Source organism: Orycteropus afer, unplaced genomic scaffold, assembly GCF_000298275.1.
Source record: "Orycteropus afer afer isolate SDZICR_OR568_19922 unplaced genomic scaffold, OryAfe1.0 scaffold00445, whole genome shotgun sequence".
Taxonomy (NCBI): Eukaryota; Metazoa; Chordata; class Mammalia; order Tubulidentata; family Orycteropodidae; genus Orycteropus; species Orycteropus afer.
Genome location: NW_006922032.1, coordinates 1,065,196 through 1,067,490, shown reverse-complemented (window position 1 = coordinate 1,067,490; position 2,295 = coordinate 1,065,196). Strand labels below are relative to the sequence as shown.

Sequence of the window (2,295 nt, the reverse complement as noted above, 5' to 3'; positions counted from 1 at the left end):
TTAAGGTTTTTTTTTTTTTTTCCTTCAATAGCATGAGCTATGTCATAAAATTAACTATCATTATTGTTTAGATGCCTTGCTTTTAACAGATGGAAACAAACTTAGGCTTATTAAGAAAGATAATTGTCATTGTTATTTTTTACACCTGATCTGTGCCTTTGGCTAATATGCAATCTTCATGTCCTTTCTATTACATTTTGAGTAGAGATTTTCAAAAAGCATTATTTTAAGATTATATCTGATTCTCAACTAGAACAAAATAAATAACGTGTGTTTGCACATATGACTATCTGAAAATAGATTTGATAAACATTCTACTGAGCTACTAGAATTGTGTACCTTCCATTTATGTCACTATTTATACATAAAATTCTATGCATACTTGTTTGTGTTTGCTACTAATATGGTCATTGATTGATTCCATAATACAAAAAGATTACCAAAATTATTTTCTCTTAAATTTTATTAATCTTTTCTTTCTAGTTAACTCTAAAGTGTATTATCAGAAACCCTAGATGTGAACTTTCTCTTTCAGTTAATTTTGTTGACTCTCAACATTTTTAAAGGGGTGAAATAAGTATAAACACACTGTATCATGTGTAAATAAAATGGTACCTGGGAAATTCATATTCTGAAACAGTGATTACTATTGATGGTTACTACTAAATATGTAATTGACTCAGTCTTAATTTCTACCAAAGTTCTTAGAATTTTCAAAGACCATTTTGAGCAAAATATGTGTAATAAGGAAATTTTTCCTAGCTCATTGCTAACACTGAATGGTAGCCTGGAAAATGCTGCTCTGAACATGATGCATTTTAATTTTCATTCTTTTTTTTTTCTTGTTAGGAACCTTTCCCTGAAATTAACAAAAGATGTTGATCAGGAAGCCAGGTGTTCCCATATCAGCCGAATGCCCAGCAGTCCATCTTCAGATTGGCCCCTGCAAAGTGTGGAAGAAAATGGAGGCATAGATTCTCTGCCTTTCAGACTGATGTTACAAGACTGTACTGCAGTGAAGACGTTATTATTAAAGATGAAGAGAGTTCTTCAAGAGGTAAAGGTTTACTCTAAGATTAATGTCTTTCATCACCTGTAGAGAGTGGTCTTTAGACCTAGGTGAACCCAGCTAATTATTAAGTAATTGAATGGCTTTGTACAGGGGTTAGGTATCTTCTTAGAGCTTAATTTTTCTCATATGTCAAAGGAAAGGTTTAGAGTTTTGGTTTAGAAGGTACTCTTCACCTCTAAAATTCTACGATTCTATAAAACAATTAAAAAAGACAAAAATAAATTAAGCCGGGACAGAATCAGGCAAGGAGAAAGGGGCATCAGCTTTTAAGTTATGTTTATATGTTATTATAAAGCTATTGAGAGAGGCCTATTTTATGTATTTAAATTTAATGATATTTGGCCTTTATTTATTTGATATCTGAGAAAAGTAATTTACATTACTTTTTTTTTGTCTCAATACTGTTCAATCAAGTAAAATGAACTTAAATATTTGATTGGTTTTGCTCAGTTGGATTTTGAGTTACTTAGAAAAATGCACAATGGGATTCTGTGAGCGTTTCCCCTTGGAATCAGCAATTCTTTATGATTCAAGCATATTTTTGACTGACATAATTATGATTTTTAAAAATTTCTTTAGAAAGTATACACACTAATTTTATTACATAGATAATATAAAGTGAAGTTCAGAAATTTTAAATGACTTTCCTCTAGTAAATGGTAAACTCAAGACACAAGCTTGAGATTTCTGACTCCAAATTTAGAGATGCTTTATAATACCTCATTATCTTTCTGGAGATTTGTCTTTTTCATAAGACATATTGATAAATAATATGAGAACTGGAAAGTGTTGCTATTTGAACAAGTCGATTCCGACTCATAGTGATCCCCCCTTGGGTTTCTGAGGTGGTATAACTACGGAAGTAGGTTGCCCCATCTTCCTTTCAAGGAGCGGTTGGTGGGTTTGAACCACCAGCCTTCTGGTTAGCAATCAAATGCCTTAGGCACTATGCCACCAGAGCTCTCTCTTGAAATGATGGTCATTAATATTTGTTTTTCTATTATTTTTCATGGGATCTCTGGTAACGTAGTACCTAAGGCATTTAACTGCTAACAAGAAGGCTGGAGTTCAAGCCCACCAGCCACTCCTCAGAAGGAAGATTGGGCAATCTACTTCTATAGTGATACCCCTCGGAACTCAAGGAGGAGTTGCTATGAGTCAGATCCTACTTGACAGCAACGAGTTTTTATTATTTTTTTAAAATTATTTTTCATTATAATGCT

At 32.6% G+C, this 2,295-nt stretch overlaps 1 protein-coding gene across 1 annotated transcript in view; it reads left to right on the top strand.

Moving 5' to 3' along the window:
* CCSER1 (coiled-coil serine rich protein 1) overlaps positions 1-2,295 on the top strand; it is a 958,389-nt gene that overhangs the window by 537,165 nt on the left and 418,929 nt on the right. Inside the window, exon 5 of the mRNA XM_007954211.2 lies at positions 850-1,057. Coding sequence (XP_007952402.2) covers positions 850-1,057 — 208 coding nt within the window. The remainder of the gene's footprint in view (positions 1-849; positions 1,058-2,295) is intronic.